The sequence below is a fragment of the Corvus hawaiiensis genome, chromosome 16 (genome assembly GCF_020740725.1).
Source record: "Corvus hawaiiensis isolate bCorHaw1 chromosome 16, bCorHaw1.pri.cur, whole genome shotgun sequence".
Classification (NCBI taxonomy): Eukaryota; Metazoa; Chordata; class Aves; order Passeriformes; family Corvidae; genus Corvus; species Corvus hawaiiensis.
In genome coordinates, this window is record NC_063228.1 from 3,844,085 (window position 1) to 3,865,215 (window position 21,131).

At 38.3% G+C, this 21,131-nt stretch overlaps 2 protein-coding genes across 2 annotated transcripts; both read left to right on the forward strand.

Moving 5' to 3' along the window:
• The first annotated feature begins 1,626 nt into the window (after window positions 1-1,626).
• LOC125334037 lies at window positions 1,627-11,168 on the forward strand. The gene is made up of 2 exons (XM_048320421.1): window positions 1,627-2,010; window positions 7,923-11,168. The coding sequence occupies exon 2, from the start codon at window positions 7,968-7,970 to the stop codon at window positions 8,982-8,984; it is 1,017 nt and encodes a 338-aa protein (XP_048176378.1). The 5' UTR covers window positions 1,627-2,010; window positions 7,923-7,967; the 3' UTR covers window positions 8,985-11,168.
• A 4,520-nt stretch (window positions 11,169-15,688) lies between these two features.
• Window positions 15,689-20,890, forward strand: GPER1 (G protein-coupled estrogen receptor 1). The gene is made up of 3 exons (XM_048320419.1): window positions 15,689-15,846; window positions 16,403-16,548; window positions 17,892-20,890. The coding sequence occupies exon 3, from the start codon at window positions 18,322-18,324 to the stop codon at window positions 19,393-19,395; it is 1,074 nt and encodes a 357-aa protein (XP_048176376.1). The 5' UTR covers window positions 15,689-15,846; window positions 16,403-16,548; window positions 17,892-18,321; the 3' UTR covers window positions 19,396-20,890.
• The last annotated feature ends 241 nt before the right edge of the window (window positions 20,891-21,131 follow it).

Consider the following 21,131-nt stretch of genomic DNA (forward strand, 5'->3'; position numbering starts at 1 on the left):
TGTACACCCACCCAAGGCAAATTCAACAAGATATAAACCCTCAGCAGTTTGCTCCTGGCTCACAGCCAATAAATAATATTAGTTCCCCCCCTCTGCCCCCAGCAGGGCCCAGAGTTATCAATAAAGGACCTATTCAAAGCACTTCAGTGGAAAATACAGCAACAAAACCATGCTGCAACTGTTCAGCATTGCCTCAAGTGCACAAGTGATCCATTCTGGAAGCTCAAAAGTTAAGTTGATGACCAAAACCTTCCTGAAATTTTTCTGTAATTTCAAAAACAATCATTTCACTATGCCTGCATGGTTTGGTGTGCTCTCTGTACAGCCCTCAGTCCTAGAAAGAATAAGGTGACACTTGAAATTTGCATCTTTACTGAAAAACCAACAGAAAAAGGGAAGAGTCACCTGATTTGCACGTAACAACAATGCACATTTTTTCTTTACCATTCTTAACTATGAGAACTTAGCATCAACAGAATGAGCCTGGATTAGGGTACAGCTCACAGGGAAATGCAACATACAAAACACCTGCACTACACTGCCACTGTCCCCAAGGTTTTGGAGGAGCTACTGCAAATAAAAGGGAAACAAAAAACAACCTACCCAGTCCAACAAACTGCTACATATGATAATCAAAACCAAAGGCTCTGTGTGAATTACAGTATTCTGAATAAAGGCCATTGGAAAGCACATTTCACAGAGCCCCTGAACTACTGAAGAGCTGTTCTGGAGGACAGTTCCTTCACAAAGAACATGAACCTTCATCCTGAAAATCAAAATGTCTCTGAGCTACAGCTGCAACCCAAGACCCTCCATCTAGTTTACCTCTAGTCTCAAGAAAGCATTCAGGAGCAGTAGTGCTAACCTGCAGGTGGAAATGTAGACCAAGTGCTAAAATATCTTCTCGAAGTAACCCACAACTTCAATTTTGAAATCTAGACTCATATACATTTGTCTCATTTCATTTTTTTGAAGTGTTTTGGCAGTTTCCATATGTTTTTAGTGACCCTTGTTAAAGTACAATAAGTAGGAAGCTATGAAAACAGAGTGCTGATACACTGGTCACAAATTACCCTCTCAACCCACTAATGCCATTGCAGGTTACTAGAAGATTACAACAGAAATGCCCTTCCCCATGCGCTGGTAAGAGAAAACATGATGCTACTGATACATCCCAGACAGACGGGCTGCACTAAAAAAAATCATGAGCCAAGCCTTTCTTGCTTATTTATATCCGAGGCTTTAATAACACTATTCAACATGGTCATGCTGAGCCAGACCTGAAACATCCTCCATACTCAAAATCTTGTCTTTTAACACCTCATGGGCATTGCAGAGCATCTGGAAAAATAATTTATTGCATGTATACAATAAAAGGAGTGTTCCAAAAGCCCTCGGAAAAGTAGAAATACACCTATTTTTAAGCAGGAATCTTAATGCTTTGACATGCCCTGCTTTGTGTTGAGTTCTTGTTGTGTTAAGCAAAGGGCGTGGTGTGGTATTTATTCCACAGGCTTTTCCTTTTCTAGACCTCTAGCACTTCAAACAGCGCACTGGGAAAAAATGCAATTGCAAAGGCTGGCCAGTGAGAGTAGGATTACTTCACGAACAGGAAAAAAAAAATCCACTGGATGGCCTCACATACTTAGAAATGGCAGGGACAAACACTACTTTTCTGTTCTAAAATATCTCACTGCAGAGGAGAATCTGAACTTTAAAGTCACATGATGATGAAACCATAGGTTTGCTAAACATGCAACGTGTATGGTTTGAATGACTTCAACCAAGTTCCTGTTCCCCTTACAGAACTGCATGTTTTTTCAGTCAGCAAGCACCCGGATTTTTCACTGTGATGTACAGCAGCTGAAGAAGTTATTGTAATATATATACACACTCTGCTTTCTACAGAAACAGAAAGCTCTATAAGCTCCAAACAGTAATTGTATTTCAACTGACATTTCACAGTGAAAGGCTCAGCCTGTTTTTTCTGTGGAACATTTCCTTGAAAAGGTAAGTGCTTTATATTATTTTGAATATGCAATGTTTTGTTCAAGAGGCTCAAATAGTGAAGCTGAGGTCGTAATTAAAAACTTTTCATTTTCCCTTCTTTAACAACACAATTTGAACTACACAAACTGAAATACTGTATCTGGGAAAGGTCCTCAGCTGAAATGTGTAATAAAGCTGAAATTTGTGCTAAAGCTGGGCATTAAGTAGAGAAAATGTGAAGACTGTTTTCCAGTCAGTACTTCGCTCCCGTTGAACCAATGGGAGCTGGATGATGAAATACTGTTCAGTGGTCTGGACAAACGAACTCCGACCATTGCCTAAAACCAGTCTTTTAAAGGATGGACATTGTCAGATAATCTTAACCCCACTACAGGAATTGTAAAGGACAGGAAACACGTCAGTGATGCTGCTTGGAGATTATGTTTAAGTTACTGTTAGTTCCTTTATATTCTAGAAAAGTAAAACCAAAAGCTTTCGGTTTCTCAGGAACTGGTACTTTTTCATAAGTTAAGGGTAGGATTTCTTAAGTCTTTACAACTTCAAATACGTGCCCAAGAGTAGGAATTGTGATCTTACAAGAAAGAAGAATACAGTATTTCACATTTCAGTCTCTTACATAATGCAAGCTGCCTCCATCTTTTAACTTGGCAGGCGTAGTGTGAACAGAAAGGACATCTTCACCCCCCGGATCATGTGTTTTTCTCAAGTCGATGCAGGACATGCCCACCAAGAGCACAGTTTCACAAGCAATGTTACATGTATTGCTTTATGACTGGATGAAAGAATATTTTCCTTCTAAAGGCTGGTGACAGAATGCAGAAAGACTGCCCTACCAAACCTTTTACAGAGGAAGAGTTCTGGCTGCCAGGGAGAAACTCCCCTGGTTTAGGAGCTTTTCCTTCTAGACTTTAAATAAACACAAGTCTCCTTGAAACCAAGCTCTCCTTTTGCAGCAGTTAAACATCAAAGTGGGGATGAGGAACCCAAACCCAATGAAATCTTAGGGACTGGGTCCCCTCAGTACTGAAACTCCTTTCACAACTTGCTGTTTTTAAACTGCTTTCTGAACACTGTGCTCACTGTGTTGGAAGTGAAGTGGAATGTATTCACCATGCTTCAGAAATTAAAATCAAACATATTTGCTTTAACCGCTGAATTATAGGAGGGAAACAGGGATAGAAAGAGGAAAAAAAAATCCAAGGAAAAAGTGAGGCCACATGAAGTTAAGGAAGGATTTGGAATATGACTGATGGCCAGTTAAAGTAAGGGGGACCTGGGATAAAGAGACAAAATACTGGAGCATGACAACACAGGGAAAGATAATGCAAGTAGCATATTGCAAATTTCCCTCACTGACTAATCGTAAAACAAACAGAAACAGACCTGGCTCCTGCCATAGTTACCGGTGACTTAAGTGGAAATAACAAAGCCAGTTTATGTCACACTATGTTGTGAGAGAATAAAAAAAATTCAGGTCTTGAGGTGTTTGCACTGTAAGCTACAAACACCACTGAAAGAGTAAAGGACTGGTCTGCTGTCGTCACCCCCTCCACCCACACCACAGCAGAGCATAAACATTACGTGCATTTTGAAAAAAAAAGTATGTCCCAGCAGTAAATCCAAGAACCAGGCAAGAACTGAGGGAATACCAGATCTTCTAACAGCAGAGGAAAATGACATAATAAATTCCCTAATTTTTTTTATGATGGAAGCTCCAAGTATTTTGAAAAAGAAAATGTGGCCAGCTGCATGAATACTCTGAAATAAAACACGTGAGAAATAAACCACCCTCTGCTGCTCCCACGGAGCATATATTTTTATTTTAAATTAAATTAAATTAGTATTTCCAGAAGTCTATAAAAACTTGCAAACATTAATATTACTACAGCAAAAGCTATGAGCTCCTTCATCCCATTGTTATTCTAAGCATGAACTTGATGTTTTGGGAATGTTTTCAAACTGGAAAGACAATTTCTTAGAGCTGCTTTACATGATAGATGAGCATCTTACAGTCACAGGAATCTCTAAAGCTACCCATTCCGATGTAAACAACCGTGCAGAGAGGTTGTGCCATCTGTGACTATTCCCAATCCATCAGCTGCAAGGGAGTCAGCTGTTCTGGCAGAGCCCAATCTATAATTCCAGCTAAAAGACGCTAAAGCAGCCACTTCATGAGGTGGTGGGCAATGCATCTTGGAAAGTGCTATGTATCCTCAAATTTCACTGAAATCATTATGAAGAGACAAAATATTGAAAAAAAAAAAAATTAGATTGTCAGGAAGTCAGAAATATACAGGTAGGTGTGACCCTTTTAGAGAGAAGGGTGCACTTGTATCAGCTGGTAGGAAGAGCTGGGCATGTCTGATGGCACCCCCTGCACACAAGCCTTTCCTACCACAATCTGAGCTCCAAATTGCCCTTTGCTCTTTTAAACAGTGAGACAGCAGAACCAAATCTGAAAAGAGTCTCTGACATTATCACTGTGATTCTTTTAAGCTTCTAGGAATAATTTAAGGGGGAAAAGTTAATAACTACGCATTGATTTTAATCTTATTTGCCAAACTGAAAATATTTCAGAATTAGCTACAAACTGCTAGGAGATATTTTGTCTTCTGTAATAAACACTTTATTGAATTCAAACAAGAATTACACTCACACTGACTAGCCACAGCAAAGCTGCAAACAGCTTGCTCTTTCAGTAAAATTTTGTTTGTGTGGGAATCCTAAGGTGATTTTCGGGACATTCCCTTTAGAACAGCACACCTAAAAATTTTTCCTTAGCTCAGAATTTTAATACTTACACTGATTATAATTATAAACCTATAGTTGCACTGTTATTTCCCCAAAGTGAGCATATTAATTCTAGGTTGAATAGATTATGTTTTAGTTCAATTCCCTCCTCAGATGAGGTAATTTAAAAGACATACACTCAGGTTAGGATAATAATATTTAGAAGGAGAGGAAGCATCAGTGTTAATTATTTAACAAAAATGTTAGTGTCTGTGGTTACAACTGCAACTGTTTCAGGCATCTGTCTTGACACCAAATGAGGGCAAAACACATCCTTAGCCTCTGCTAAACACCGTGCTGGTTTACCAGTAACACATCACAATGTGCAAGCAGGTGGGCACAGGAAGAGAAACCAAGATGATGCACTGGCTTGCACAGCAAGCTGCAGTTACTGGAATATGCTGCATTAAGCCTTACTTTGTCTTAAAAGCCCGAAGAGTATTTAAATAAAATTTAAAATACATTGCTGTGGTCAAAATTGAACTCGGTATCAGTACCAAGGCCAGGTCCTGAGCAAATTTATTCAAGTTTTGGCATCTTTTTTTTTTTTCCTGTAATTTGATGTAAGGCCATATGATTTCCTGTGAAACCCCAAACCCCTCTGTTTCCTTTGCAATGATGTTACCAGAAAAGCTGAATGTTGCTAAATTATTCTGAGATTCCCTGCAAGGACACTGAACATAGTTGGCCCATAAAAGTTGTTGAGAAGACAATGGAAATGTTCACAGTGCCAAAACTGAATTCTTATATTCAGCCCTGCAAAAGGCCTGATGGAATTTGCAGGTAACACTGAAGGCTCTGGTGGAACAGCTTTAAATGTAAATATTTCCTAACCTTGAATCTACAGTGTGGGATGATAACAGACTTTCTCAGGTGCTCAAGTGGTCACAATCCTTCACCAGATTACACTTCAAATCTCTGTCCTAACAGGAGATCAAAACTCCATTTACAGTTTCCTTCATTCTTGAGACTCCACCCAAGTATTTAAGAAGAAATGAATTGTGAAATTTAAAGTTTTACAGACAAGAATTGCTCATATTTAATAAACTATTTTTAAGCTTCAAAATTTCATTGACTTTTAACTTGCTTCAGAAACTTCTGCCTGTTTTGCCCATCAGTTCTTTCCTACATGGTGCACCCCAGCTCAGAGGCTGGAACATAGAGTCTGACCAGCCAACCTTTCCCTCCTGCAAGAGCACCTGTAACACAAAATGTTTTCCCTGGGTGCATCAGTCCTTCCTGTAGTGGAATCTCTCAGAAAATAACCTTTTCTAGAAAGGAAGAAACTCTGTCTTTAAAAAGGGACAAAGAACACTGCTGAATCAAAACATAACTCCACGCTTTTCTAGAAATGAAATTATAATTATATAAGATTATATACACATTTAATCAAAGCCACTTTGATAAGTCAACTTTTCTAATTAAAACCAGTATTAGAATTCCAATTTTGAGGAGAGATTAGAAATATCAGAAATGTGAAGTAGTGTCAGAGGTAACGACCATAAATTAACTGTCAAACAGTATTAAGACACTGACTTATCTATAATGAGCACTGCTTAAAAACATTAATGCATCTCTATGAATTTTTACCAGTTTAAAATTACTTTCACTTTAAGAGTTAACATCACTAGAATCCCTTTATGGAAGAGGCATTATGTACAACTAAGTATGTAGCTTCTTACCACTATGACTTACAGAAACTTCTGTAAGGAGAACTCCATGGTCCTGTCTTTGCCTGCTTGTTCAGACCAGCTTTATGTAAAACAGAACAAAGTAAAAACACCAAAGTCTAACACAAAATTGGAATCTTTGTGAACAGAGATTTTTCTTTTTCCCCACAAAACACCCTACACTGTAAAAATGCCCATTTGTTTAACTGTTTCCAGTACTGAGGAACATTTTAATCAGACGTTCCAAATTAATTAGGAATAGTGGGTTCATTATTTTATGTTTAAATATATTTATTCTTTGCAACTTAAAAAGATGTGCTATTTTCTGCATCAATCAGTACAAGGTGCACAGAAATGTCCTCTTAGAAAATTGAGCTAATTATGCTTTTAGGTGGTCTGGAAAATGTATATATCCATATATCCATTACAGTTTTTCATGAGTACATATCATGTTCTCATAAAAGCTTTTTGCCTTTAAAAAAAAAGGAGCCTCCAAGCATATATACAGTAGCAAAATCATTATATCTACATATCACAGAGTCATTACAGCTAACAGCCTATCCATATAACTCTCAAAATTCCCTATTTCCAGGAATTTATAATGCAGCTGTAATAAATGGTCCTTGCTAAAACTTTATCAACAGGTTTATAATGCACCAGTAATCGTTTTCTCAAAGTCAAGCATGCAGAGCAGCATTATTTTTTGCCGTTTTATGCAATAGCTACACCTAAGAAATGACAGGGTTATTAATGTATAAAGATGTTTTAGTATAAAAGCAGTTTGTTCATAACAGTTCTTAAACACTCTCATTAATTTTATATGGGCTCCTCGGTACAGACTGCAGTTATGAAAGGCTTTTTTTCAGAACAGAAAGGAAGCAAAACTAAAACAAAGAAAGGAATGTGGCTTGTGCCTCATATTGTGATTATCTTAGCATTTTCCTCAGTATGTGGTGTGAGACTGCAGCTGGGTTCAAATGATACAGAATTCCCACCCTTGTGACAGGACAGTGGAGCTTTTTGTGGCTGGAGCTGCTGCCCACACATTGGATTGCCCTGCAAACTGCCTTGGCCTTTCTTGGTGAGATGGAGAGGAAAAGAAGCTCCACCTAAACACAGCCAGCTCCTTCCTCACCCCCAATATTCCATATATTCCACAGGCAACGTGAGTGTGCTGGATCCTGGCTGTCTACAAAACTGAGCTGCATCAAGTGAGGAAAAGGGGGGAGTGGTGAGAGCAGAAACCACATCAAAAATAAAAAGGCAGATTTCTCTGCCTAAAAATAGTTTCAAGCTAACTTGGGTAATAACACAGGAGTGTAAAACCCACCAAGAAATTACTGCATTTATTCTGAACAAATGGTTCATATGCCTGGCTGCACACAATATATTCAATGCAAAAAAAAGGCATTAAAACTGTACTTTAAAACTTGTTTCACCTTCCTTTTCCAGTTCAACCACCACTGAACAGTAAATAAGCACAGTGTGGAAAGAAGGATGACTTCTCACAACATGACGTGGATCAGCTACCCAAGCAAGAGCCAGCCTTTCACTTCCCAAGAAGAAATTGAAGCCTTCATAGCTTCTCAAAATATCATATCCAGACTCATGCACTGTTACATTGCCTTTTTTGTACCCACAGGATTAACAGCTGGCATATGTATTTTGATCATTTTCATAAAGAATTATTTGCAGAACAAAGGACAAGGCTTGGACTTACTTCTTCTACACTTCACCATCAGCAATATCATAATGATTTTTTTCTCATTTACTGTCATCACTAGACCAGACTATTTAACAGCAACCCACCTTGCCTGTAGTGTCCTGTCTTTTTTTTTCAACTTTGCTTATTTCAATTCTCAGTATGTTTTCATTTTGACATCTCTCACACTGTTACTGGAGAGATTTCCATCAGGGACTGCTCTCTGCAAAGCCACCCAAAGACCCATCTTGTGTGTCGGGTTTGTACTCACGTATACCTTCTGTTTGTCCCTGACGGAGGCAGTGCTGGTTGGCACCGATAATTATCAGCTGGAAGCACGCTGCCAGTTGGACCCACTATTTGCATGGCCTGAATACGAGATTGTTAAATTCACCTTTGGGTTTGGAATCCCATCACTACTTCAGATTCTCTGTTTTACTGTTCTCTTGGCTAAAGAAGCACCTGCTGGAGCTCCAGCCTTGCAGCAGCACATCCGCACTTACGCCGCCGTGTACGCGATCAGCGTGACAGCATTTATTTGTCGCCTCTTTTATAACATCATGGTTCTCTTCAGGACAACACTGAAGCTACAGAGGAGCATTGGAACTACAGAGAATGAGCTTGTGATGAACATTGCAGAAATAGTGTTGTTCTGTGAGAGCTGTGCTAGTTTGGTAGTTATACTTTGTTTTCATAAATCATGCAAGGATGAAGTACTGAAAGTCATACAAAAGTGCCGAAGAAAAACCAGTGCCAACAATCACCTTGAAATACCAGAAACAGCCACGACCCATCAAAGTGGGTCACAGTAATCTGTTCTAAGCAAGTGTCAATCCACTTCACTTTTTAGCTTGTGGGTTTTGGTTTGGTTTTTTACTTCTTCAAAAAAAGGGCAATAGTTCCTTCTTTAGAACCCAAACTTGGCCTATTTTACAGCTAGCAGTACTGGAAGAAAAAAGGTGGTCAGTTCTAGTACTTATAGTGATCTGTGAGAAAACATCCATGGTCTGGGGCTGTTTGGGGTTCTTCTCACATATACATATATATTTAAATCATCTATTTTTCTGCCAGCATTGCTTCAAAGTCAGGTAGAAAGATGAGTACTGTTGCCATAGAACTGTGCTTCTGCAGTAGTATCAATGCCCTAGCAAAGCTGCAAACAAAAATGTGGCAGAAAGCAACTTTGAACAAAGGTCAAAATCTGCAGCCAGAGCATTTTCTCAGGTGTGCTTCCTCCTTTGACTTCTTAACCTACAAACTACTTATTTCTATAGCATTGGTATATAACTGGTGTATGTAATTCCAGTAGCAGCAGCAATGAAGTTTTTGTCTGAATTCCTGTGCCAAAAAAAAAAGGAAATCAAATTAATGGAAACACGGGTCCATAAAGGAAAGCTTTGGGTCTTTTGTGAGACACTGAACTGGAAAGATCAACAGGATGGCTAATTAAAACTTGTGCAAGAATGAAAGCTTTTTGTTAATGTACTCTCAGCTTCCACTTTGCATTTAGACTTACAGCAATTATTGATTTAAGCCATTCCTGATGAGTTCATTCAGAAGTATGAAGTCGTTGGAAGAGTCACATTCAGTAATACACTAACTGGAAAACAGAGAAAAGCCAGCCCAAAGCAGTAGAACCAAAGTGTGCTTTTAAGAAAGCAAACAAAACCCAAGCCCCAGTTCCTAATAGGAATCAAGGCTCTGCTAGAGACAAGATAGACAGAAGCATTGTACATTTAGATGAGAGTTGATGGGTAAATGGTGCAAGAAGAGGAAAAAATCTGAATTAGAATAAAACAGCTGTGGTGCAGGAGTTTGGATGAAGCCCTGCAGGATCAGTAGCTGATGCAGGCTGAGATGTAGGTGCAAAGGTGGAAATGCCTGCTTTGAGCACATTGCTACTGCCACCAAATCTGGCCAGGAGCCACCTTAGGCATTTGGCTTTGGCTTAATCTTTTCCTCTCACAAAGGTGGAGAGAACAGAAACAGGAAAAGCACAAAATTAGACTAAAACTTGGACAATGACGTAAGCTTAGATTGCAAAGTTATAAAAATACAGTGCTGTGATGAGGAAGGCTCAAGTAACTTGAAGAGTTCTGAGAAAAGCTATTTTGATGCTTAAATCTATGCCTTTGTATGAAACCCGGGTGCTAACAAGAACTGAGAGGGTTTTTTTGCAGTTGTATCCTTTGAAAGATTGTCCTGATGGGGTCCAGATTTGTGTGGGGAGCTGGTGTAAATCAGCATGGGCTGCCTAAGAGAGAAAAGCAGGAACTGATTGATCAAGATGAACACGTTCCACAACACAACAGCCAAGTGCAGAAATGGAAGAATAATAATAATATAGACCTAGTATCCAGAGATATGGATCTAGTCTTGGACATCCAAATCCTGAAAGGTATGGACCATGACTGTATCGCATGCAAATGAAGGGCAATTTGCAGTCCCACCATGACTGTAAGGACCAACATTTCCACAAGATGTAAAAATCAATGGGTAAGATGTCTGCATTACATTGTCTCAGCCTGTTCCCCCGTTCAATTTTCTTCTGCTGCCAGCAGGAACAGATGGATAATTAAAGAACTCGACATATAAACAGATCGTTATAGAACGTGGTCAGAAAGGAAGTACGTAGGTAAGAATCATCTCTTTGAAAACTAGAGCCAATTTCATACTTGTGAAAGGAATTCTCAGACGGCATCAGAGGTTTTGTTTTGCACCTGAGAAGAGAGATTAAACAACACAAAGATCAGCCTTGCAGAAAGAAGTTTGAAGAGATGAGTTGTAAGAGCTGTACATCAGTGAAAAAGCTGACAGACTGAAAGAATATGTCAGAAGATGCAAGCTGTTTATCCCAGCTCAGAGAGTCAGAGTTTCAGCTGCACTGTGGGTAAGGAGGATATTTTGTAGCATGGGAATTATGTGCGAATGATTCTACTTTATTTACAGCTTCCATACCTTTTATATTTAAAGATGAAAGAATAAATATTGTATTGTTTCTGAGTCCTGAGTTACTGAGTCCTGAGTGAAAGGTGCCTAAAAGAAAATCGAGTCAGTAAAAGTTGGCTGGGACCTGGAAAGTGGTCTGATGGCAAGTGAATGCCAGTAACACACCTGTGAGGTGCCACAAGGTTGAGCAAGGGGGAAAGGTTGAGCAGGACAGGAAGGTGCTTCACAATACTCTCAGCAAGGTACCCAGCTAGAGCAGAGCCATACCCACGTGTCTCAGACAATAAAACCTGCACTGTTAGATCCAGGATCTGAGAGTGAGCACACCTTGACAGGATGAACGACTGTGTGTGAGTCTGTGAGCACTCCTGGGTAAAGCTCCTGGCTGCCATCTGTGAGATGTGAGTACCCGTACTCTGCTCTCCTCCCTGTCCACGTGGAAAAAACCTGAGTATTTTCTGGATGGCTGGTTATACTGCCATAAGGAAATCTCTCTGTACAATGAAAAGACTTTGCAACTGAGTATGAGAAAACAAAGGTAAACAGGAGGGAAGAAGCTGAAAAATGCAAAACAATAACTCAAATAGTTATGAGTGTAAATTTTAGCAATACAGAAATGTTTTCATAGAATCATTCTTGATAAAGTCAGAGCTTACATTAAAGTTTAGGACAATGAACATGTGGTCCTAGAGAAAAATCTACTTGCATCCAGCTAGAATATGAGAGCAAACAGCCCTATGTGCAAGAGGGAAGGAACAGAGTCTCCCAAAATCCTTCTAATATAGTCTGATATGAGGGAGAAAAGACCAGCTTTAGCTAAGATTAAAAGTAATATTTTAAAATAATTAATAATCTGAAGAGTATTTTTAAGAACAAAATAAAATCTCCATGCTCTGAGACTTTTTTCCCTTATGCAACCAGCAGCTCAGCTGAACCCTTACTTCTCCCAGGCTTCACCCAGTTTTGAACAGTATGTTCCAGAAGAAATACAGCATATATTTTTATAGGCAGGCTGTCAAAATTAACTGAAGGGATATACTGGAAAGTTCAAAGAAGAATATTTTATTTCTGTACTGGTAATATTTGTATCTTTCCACAACTTTGGTCTGCATTTGAAAAAAACCCGCTTTGTTCAGTAGAAGAAGAGAAATGATCAAGCTGCTGAAGTTAAAGCATGAATTTCTGAGTTGGTAACATGTTCTGGAAAAGAGCACATAGACACTCAGGACTCATCATTACTGAACCAGCTGGCTCAAACTTGATCTGATCCCATTGCAAACAACAACATTGCAAACAATTTGAGCTAGAGACTGGATGTGCACAATTGAATCACAACTCCAACTGCTACATCCTTCCAAGCCTGCCCTTACTTACATTCTAATATTAAACTTACAGGCACTGAAAGGGCACCAGTATTATTTATCTTGATTTTGAGGTAGCTGCAGAACATTTGGGGCAGGGTGAAAGCTCAAGCAATTCAGCCAAAATAAGTACTCTATATAATGAGTCCACCATATACGTTGCACAACAAATAAATTCACTGATGCGTAGAATGAAAGAATGCATTTCACTTCCATGGTACAAAAGTGTCCAGCAAAGGACTGCCAGACTCAGTTACTAAAATAAAAATGATAGATGTTTTGCAAAATTTTTTTAAATAGCATTTGAATAGAGCCTGAAGTCCTGAGATGGGGCTTTGAGCAATCTGGTTTACTGGAAGGTGTCCCTGCTCATGGCAGAGAGCTTGGATCTATATGGTCTTTAAGATCCCTTCCAACCCAGACCATTCCAGGATTCTGTGATCTTTCACTTGACAACATTTTGTGGCCCCGTTTAGTAAAATTTATAGATGATCCCTCAAGAGTTTTGCAATACATGCTTTAAGAAAAATAAGAAGGTTTTACCAAAGAAAAATAAAAAAGTTTTACCAGAATAGTTTGAATGAGTTTGAACGGATGTTGTCCCTATAAAATGAAAAGGCTGAACTTTTAAAAATTATTTTTAGTAAGAAAAATGCATTCTCAGAATTATTGGCAACTGAAAAACCTAAATACACAAAATACACTCCATCCAAGGTTTTCTGGAGGCACAGAAGCACAATTAATTCCAGCTCAAACTAAGTTTGATTATTTGCAAGAAAGATTATTTGCTACTGAGGCTGGACAGGATAAAGTATGAGGGTGCTCTAGAGCAGGGTAATGGATGCTGATGTCATTCAGTGGCTGAAAAAGGTGAGAGAGAATTTGGACATCAGTGTACTTGCAAAACCTCGTGAACAGTACAACAGCATCTGTATTTCCTCTAGAGATAGTTCCAGGAGAGATTCTTATACAAATCTTATTTCTTCTGCAGACGATTAGATATATTACAGTGTAAGCATTCCAACACAATTTTAATTTATGCTTCCTTCCCTGCCATGCAATACAATACCTTACTTTTTTCCAGCTCTCCATATACCCTTGCCCTGATCTAATTTCTCCAGGACTCAACAGCTTCATACCCAAAACATTTCCACATTTCTGACAGAATCCAACAGTCTCTTGCATCCTAGAGGGCTTATCCTGCTTATCCAGCTGGAGAGGCTGCCACAGAGTGCTGGTACAAGAGCTGTGATGCATCAGACCTCTCAACATTGTTCTCTCCCATACTCACACCTCCCACTTTCTTCCTCCTCAGCTGCCACCTTTTAGCAGCACAGTAAATGGCACATATGTTGAAGTCTGCTAAATTACACATACTATCTTCTATGACACCCCACATTCAGCCTCGTGGTGCACCAGAAGTACCTCACAACTACACCAGTGCTTCTGAAAGACTCTCCGGTGTTAGACATGTTTACTGAGATATTTACAATGTTTTACACATTGACTGCTGCATAAAAATAAACCAGGGAAATTCTGAATGCTGGATTATTGGGGTCTGACGTGATACAAATGCTACTGCACCAGTTGCTTTCAGACATGCCCCCAGCAACAATCACAGTAAGGTAAGACAGGTGGAACTTTAAGACTCAACACTGTCACAACAGTGACCACGGATCATTAAGGCAGTCACTGTGAAGTCCTGTGGAATACCTGCAACTGACAGGGAAAGAGCAAAAGTATAACGTTCAGCAGCTGCTAAAATTACTTTGAAACATTTTATGGAATATGGAAATGACAAACAGTGAGATTAAGATAGATTAATCAGTAACAACAATCTCACTGCATAAACAAGGGCCTGAAAATGCTGTGATCTGTTTTAGGAAACGGGATTCAGAGGATTCGCACGATCATCTCATAAAATATTTAGAGAAATACAGAACTCATTAATTACAGTATAATAATACAATATACAAAATTACCATAATACTAGATATGACCTCTTATGTTTCATAGTTCTTCTCGCACAGAAAACAGCTACTTCATGGGTCTTTCAAAAGAGAATTTCCTAACAACTCTGGAAGTATGGCAAAGTGACATATTTCTTACTGTTTCAAACAAGAAAATTAGCATTCAGAATTATAGATTTTAATAGCAAATCAGCTGATATTCACAGCTAGACAAGCAAGGCCAGACAGACCAGCTGATTATCAAATCCAAGCCCCCACAATAACAAACAACTGATACCCAGAAGTGAACATTATACGTGAAGAAAAGTAAAAAATCCTTCAGGCCCTTGAAAGATCAGTGGAAGCTCTGAAGGACAGAACTAAGTACAGCAAAACCACATGATCAACAAACAACAATAAAGACTCTCTTTAATCCTGTTCTTTTATGACAGCAAGAAATTAAGACCTTCAAAGCTGGTATCACAAGATTTTTCTAACATTTATATTATTCCAGTCCTACAGCGCAATCATATTTGTACACTTCCCAAAGCGAAACACTTCAGGCTCTGTCCTTATCATCCTCCTGTATTAAAACACTGCATTCCACACACAGTGGAAAACTTCTTGTTCAGAAAAATTTTACCAGCACCAATCTGTGCAAATATTCTTTTGATCTAAATCATAACTGATTCCAAAAGTATTTAGGAAGAGCCATCACGCAAGAGCATCTTAAAAAACTTTTTCAGTAACACAGCCAAAATCCTCTGTTCCTATGCACAGCGTGTTACAGAAAAACCAGCAAATAATATACCTGCCTCAGTGAAGGCAAAGTGCTTCTGCTCCCAAACCATTCATGTAAAGCACTTCTGCTTCACTTTTCTACAGAAATCTTTGTAATCTAAAAATATTTGACCACTGTAATTGGTGTCATACATCTATTAGAATGACATGTTAATTGCTTACTCCACACTTCTGAAACTGTCACATTGCCTTCCTGAAGTCCTAAATGCTGAGATCCCATTCATCTTATTCCAGCAGCAGCAGAATGCTGCATCGATGTACACTTTAAACGTTCAGGTGTCAGATCAACATAATCACAGAAAGCAACTTCCACAAATAAAATATTGCTCTTTTCTGAGGAAGGTTTGACTTTCTTCCCTTTCTAAGAACCCTGGCCACCAGTAGGTGGTGTTACTGGAAATGTCAAGTAGGGGTTTTTTTACCCCCTGCAGATGAAATGCAAAATTCCACCAGCAACACTGGTGGTTTAATGCAAAACTGAGGCTCCTCATTCTCTGTAGAGTAAGCTTATTTCATCCATGTGATCTTGAGCTGAGCAATTCTAAGAAGTAAGAGAATGACAACATATACCTGAAAATTTAAATACACACAAGCAAAATGGGATCGACTTGAAGGTAGGAAAACTGAAATTTATCTTGGCAGTTCAGCAAATGACTCTTCTCAGATGCTTGATGTCTTCAATCAGATATTTCCTTTTAGACTGCCCAGAGGCTTTTAAAAAAATAGCACAAATAACAGTAATAATTGCTTTATATCTATATAAAATATGCTTCATTGCAATTTCCAAATAAATCTCTTAATTACTGATCAGCTGAGCTCTAGCTTTGAACGGACTATACAACTTAAAAAAACCACCAGAGGCAGAAAGGAGGATACAATGAACAGGAGGCAAAATAAAACCGACAAATACGAGAGAAAAGATGCTTGAGTAGTTCTAGTAAAAAAGAAACCAGCAGAAACAGGGTTAATTCTAGCCTTATAAGGCTGTTCAGCAGCACTTCAACTGCACACAAATTAGAACAACCCTGGGAATCTATAAAGCTTGTTTTATTGCCAAGGACATGCAGCAAGATCTGCATTTTGCTCTTGTAAACTATCCTTTATTTAATACGTTCTAAAGCAGAATAGACTTTTATATGATTTTTGGTTTTACTGCTGAATCATCAACAGGTGGCATCCACTGCAGCTCTGCACACCTAAATGCAAGTTTTTACCGAGAGGACAGTGGAAGTTGGCACATCCATTACGTGTGCACCCAGCAAGGACCAGGCTGCTGCTGTCTGGAGGAAAATCAGCTCTGAAGAAATGGAATTAAGGTAAAATAAAGTGTTTCACAGTACATAGTTACCTGTAATGCTTTTAATTGCTGGGCTTTTGGCGGCCTTTCAGATGTAATTAAAATCTGACCACAGACCGACCTTTTAAAATCAATTGCTCGGGCTGTTAACTTATCTTTTATTGTATTTAAATCTGTTTTACTGCCTTATTCACAAATAAAAGGATCTTACATAAAGACAACAGTTTATGACTGACTTCCATAGATGCTTGAAACAAACACCGAACCGTCTTCTAATAAGTGTAATTTCATATGGATATTTTAGCAAGAAGATTTACACTATTAAAATGATTCAAAACACAGCAACAGGTACTGGGAACTCACGCCTGTTTCATTAAGAAATAGAAGCTCTGGAATCCATATCTTTATTTAAGCATCTGTAGCTATTTCTGATTACTTGAATACATTTAAGGAAACTCAGAGCTATAATTTTGACTAAAAATATTCTAACACTCCTACTCCACTAGTGGTCTGCTCTTTCCTCCCCCAGACTGCACACTGGTAGGATTTAAGTCATTAAAATGTGAAAATAGGCATGAATTTTACTAGCAAACAATTTTTTTAATATGTTTTCATGTAAATAAAAATCAAGGCTTTGATGGTAAGAGGAAGATTAGAGCAGTTCAAAATATTTAAACCTTAACACAAAATACTGTGGTTTATAATTTTCTTGATGTTTTATTTGTTTGGGGTGTCTTTTGTTTGGCTCTTTCTTTTTTTAAGTAAACTTCTCGCAATGCTTCAAGTGCATAACATTCAACATTTAGAAGTAAACAAATCTGGCAACTGGTATGTTCCATTACTACCCGGAAGTCAGTGAAACATAATAAATCACAACGGAAAACAAATAGAGTATAATAATGTTGGTGTAAATCAATACGCTGCTTGCATTACCTTCACTTCTAAAATTTGCCTTTCCCTCCCACTGAAAGCAGCAGGAACCAACTGCTTTTCATCTCTGTTGCCTTCTCAGCCACAGACTCTGCTATTTATTAGCCTTACAAGCTGATAGAATAAATATATAATCTATATATGAAAAAATACAATTTTTCTTTAATAGGCTAAACTCACTAATTTGATTTCTCTGTGTTTCTGCATTTTCTAATACTGAACCTTGAAGGGGGTGCACAATTTTGACAGACCTGCCTTCACAATGTATCATCATTTAGAAGAAATTTAAATTCTTTTAAGTGAACCTTTGCATATGTATTAGAACATGATGTTTCCTACAACCTCAGCTGTGATGTTAGGTTAGCAGAAGCTAATGGCACATGGAACAGTGCTGGAATATGAGATTAATCGTTTTCCATTTGCAAATTGCAGGTCCAAGGATGCTCATTGATTATTAAAAGAAAACAAATGGAGCTAGAATTCCACAGCCTTCCAACTTGCATGAGGAAACACTGTTGATGAAAAGCTTGTATTAAAGAGACCCAAGTACCACCATGGTAAAAAGATTCCTACATGATCTTAAGGCATACAGGAAGTGCAAATTCTCTCATTTGCAATGTATATAGTGTCCTGTAAAACAAATTAAGACGTTCACTATTTGTAGTATTATATTTCAGTCAGTTTTAAGATAATTAATCTGACTTCTAAAGCATTTTAGTTTCCTTTACAAAAGTCTGTATCTTTTTCAATTCCAATAAAAAATGCTTACTAGGAATTCAGTTGAAACCAACCAAAAACCTGGGTTTTTTGGTATTGCCACCAAACTGTGAGTACTAATACCTTTTCTGCAGATATTTTAACCATGGAAACTTATTCTGCCTCAATATCACCTGTTATATGTAACAGCACAACTTTTAACCTGAATGGATCCCATTTGTGTAACGAAAGCATATCCTCTAGATTAGCTGATAAATCAGAACACCAACAATATGTTATCGGCCTTTTCTTATCGTGTCTTTACACAATATTCCTTTTTCCTATCGGTTTTGTGGGAAACATTCTGATACTGGTTGTCAACATTAGCTTTCGGGAAAAAATGACAATTCCAGACCTTTACTTCATAAACCTGGCAGTGGCTGATCTCATTCTAGTGGCTGATTCTCTCATTGAGGTGTTTAATCTTGACGAGAAGTACTACGATATCACCATCATCTGTACCTTTATGTCTTTGTTCCTTCAGATCAACATGTATAGCAGCATTTTCTTTCTGACATGGATGAGTTTTGACAGATACCTAGCACTGGCCAAAGTAATGAGGTCCAACCTATTTCGCACTATGCAGCACGCTAGATTGAGCTGTGGGCTCATATGGATGGCGTCCATTTCGGCAGCTCTAGTCCCATTTACAGCCGTGCACTTACAACACACCGGAGAGGTCTACTTTTGTTTTGCAGATGTAAAAGAAATCCAGTGGCTAGAGATAACCCTGGGCTTTATTATCCCCTTTGTGATCATCGGTCTTTGTTACTCATTAATTGTTCGAGTCCTTATAAAAGCACACAAGCACAGGAGTCTCCGTCTGCGGCGACAGAAGGCTCTGCGCATGATTTTTGTTGTTGTCCTGGTTTTCTTTATCTGCTGGCTCCCTGAAAACGTCTTCATTAGTGTCCAACTTCTCCAGAGGAAAAGCGAGCCCGTCTCTTCAAACAGCCCATCCTTCAGGCATGATTATCCTTTAACAGGACATATTGTGAACCTAGCAGCTTTTTCTAATAGCTGCTTGAACCCCTTAATTTACAGTTTTCTGGGGGAAACCTTCAGAGACAAACTGCGACTGTACATTGAACAGAAAACAAAAATGTCAACACTGCATCGCTTCTGTCAGGCTGCCTTAACGTCTGTCATTCCTGACAGTAATGAGCAATCAGAAGTCTGATTTAGTGTCATTGTATAAAACATATGACTGTGAAGTTGTGCAAATAGTGAACAAAATGCTTGCTACTAACAGAAAAAAAAGTGCATTTGTGTGTGTGTGTATATATATATTGTATCGCCCTACTGAGTATTGAAGGTTTATATTCAAAATGTTTTTATGACAAGACTTTAATGTAGAAGAATATGTTTTAGTCAGATTTATATTTAATTATGAACAAGATTATTAAAAGCTGAGCACTGAAGAAGCTTTATTTTGTATTATACATGTATGAGTGACAATATAAGAGAAAATTTTATCAATTTAGGAAGACTCTAGATGTAATCTGATTATCAGAGATGATACTTTGCTGGTGTATATAAGGTACTTCCACTGAAATAATGAAGCTGCCGTAACAGCGAGGAAAAATCATTACAACATATTGATGTGGAGATGCATAAAACATTGATTTTTTTCCACCCAAACACGTTAAGATAAATGACTCTGCTTACAAGAACTACATAGTACTATCGTCACTGTATTCTAGTATGTCTTCCATTATTAGGTTTTTTTAATCTTAATATAATCAAGCACAGTGATGAGTTTTTGTCTCTTAAATGTAATCTACTGTTTACATCAGTACTTGATCAAAACTAAAATCATCTGTAACTATATGCTCATCTCAAAGAACTTCACAGAAGCACAATGTAGTGCTTCATTCTGTCTTTTAAGGATTGACCCAAATAATCTCTCCCAGAACAAACATAATTGGCCCTTTTGTCAAAAATGCCAGTGCACCAACACTGAGTACATTCACACCTGCCTTCAGATTTGAGTGCACATTACATGAGATCTCCTCACTTTCTGTGAGTCTCTTCTGATTGCCAGAACAAAATGCTGTGGTTTTTAAGGAAGTATCACTTTCTGCAAAAGATATTGTAGATATTGTGTAGATATTGCTTATGAAAGTGACGGGAACCTCAATTTTCAGAAAGGAAGAACACACATAATGGAGAGTGTGATTAGTGATCATCAGGTCTGAACTTTGTGCACACCCATCCCACCTCCAGAAACCACCAGCCTTTCAAGACTGTAAGATGCATGTTGGATGCTTTGATCATTTGAAGATTAATTACAGGAAGCAAACAAATGATAGCACCACATACTGGAAAACTACAGTGTTTCCTTTCTTCTAGCAAATAATTGGGTTTTAAATCTGATTGATGTTTAGCACAGGTTACTCCTGAACTTGTTCAGGGGAAGCTATAAAGTTCCTAGAAATTAGCATGCAAGATCATTAAAACATCACTTGCTGCATCTCTCAAGTGAACAAACTCATTTCACTTCTGTGCTTATTGACTGAAGCACCAGAGCTCAGCAGAGTAAGATGCTCTGTCCTATTTTCAAATGTCGTATATTAATTAATTAGCACAATAACAGATTTTAAAGGATTTTTAAATGTAGACCTTTAAAACAATGACTAAAGCCACTAAAGCAATAAAGAAAACAGTGAAAACGATGATTCCACTCATATTTCTCACGAAATATCTCAAGTTTCCTAGTGGAAGTTTTGGCCACAAAAGACCTGACCTATAAACAGAAAGGCCACAAGACGATGATGGTTGAATTTGAAATAGATAGCTGGATATTCCAGCAGGAACTGCAGGGTGGAATCTGTGGCAACTGCAGATTATCTGCAAGCAATTGCTGATCATAATCTAAAGAAAAATGTCCTTTGGTCCCATCCTCCCTGTAGAACA